Consider the following 276-nt stretch of genomic DNA (forward strand, 5'->3'; position numbering starts at 1 on the left):
CTCACGCCGAACCATCTCTCGCAGGTGGACGGCCTCCGCCCAGGCAGGAAATACGACCTTTTTATCACCGCCCACAACGACAAGGGCGCCAGCACCCCCGCCCATCTCACCATCGCCGCCCACGGCTCTGTCTATCAGCATCATGGTGAGGGCGGAAATAGATATGAGTCGTGGTTATTCTGCTGATATCGTGTTACGGTTTTTTCTTTTTCTTTTTTCTTAGTACCGTATTTGGATGTGAAAGATCGCTATGATGATAATTTCCAAAGGAGAGCT

General features: G+C 50.7%; 1 protein-coding gene across 1 annotated transcript in view; it reads left to right on the forward strand.

The window, feature by feature from the left end:
* The window catches only part of LOC119594579 (nephrin-like), a gene marked incomplete at its 3' end in the record, with an annotated part of 109909 nt that extends 109764 nt beyond the window's left edge, over nucleotides 1-145 (forward strand). The window contains 1 exon segment of the mRNA XM_037943616.1: nucleotides 25-145. Within this exon segment, the coding sequence (XP_037799544.1) occupies nucleotides 25-145 (121 nt within the window).
* Nucleotides 146-276: the final 131 nt, after the last annotated feature.

This window comes from Penaeus monodon, chromosome 34, assembly GCF_015228065.2.
Source record: "Penaeus monodon isolate SGIC_2016 chromosome 34, NSTDA_Pmon_1, whole genome shotgun sequence".
NCBI classification, from domain to species: Eukaryota; Metazoa; Arthropoda; class Malacostraca; order Decapoda; family Penaeidae; genus Penaeus; species Penaeus monodon.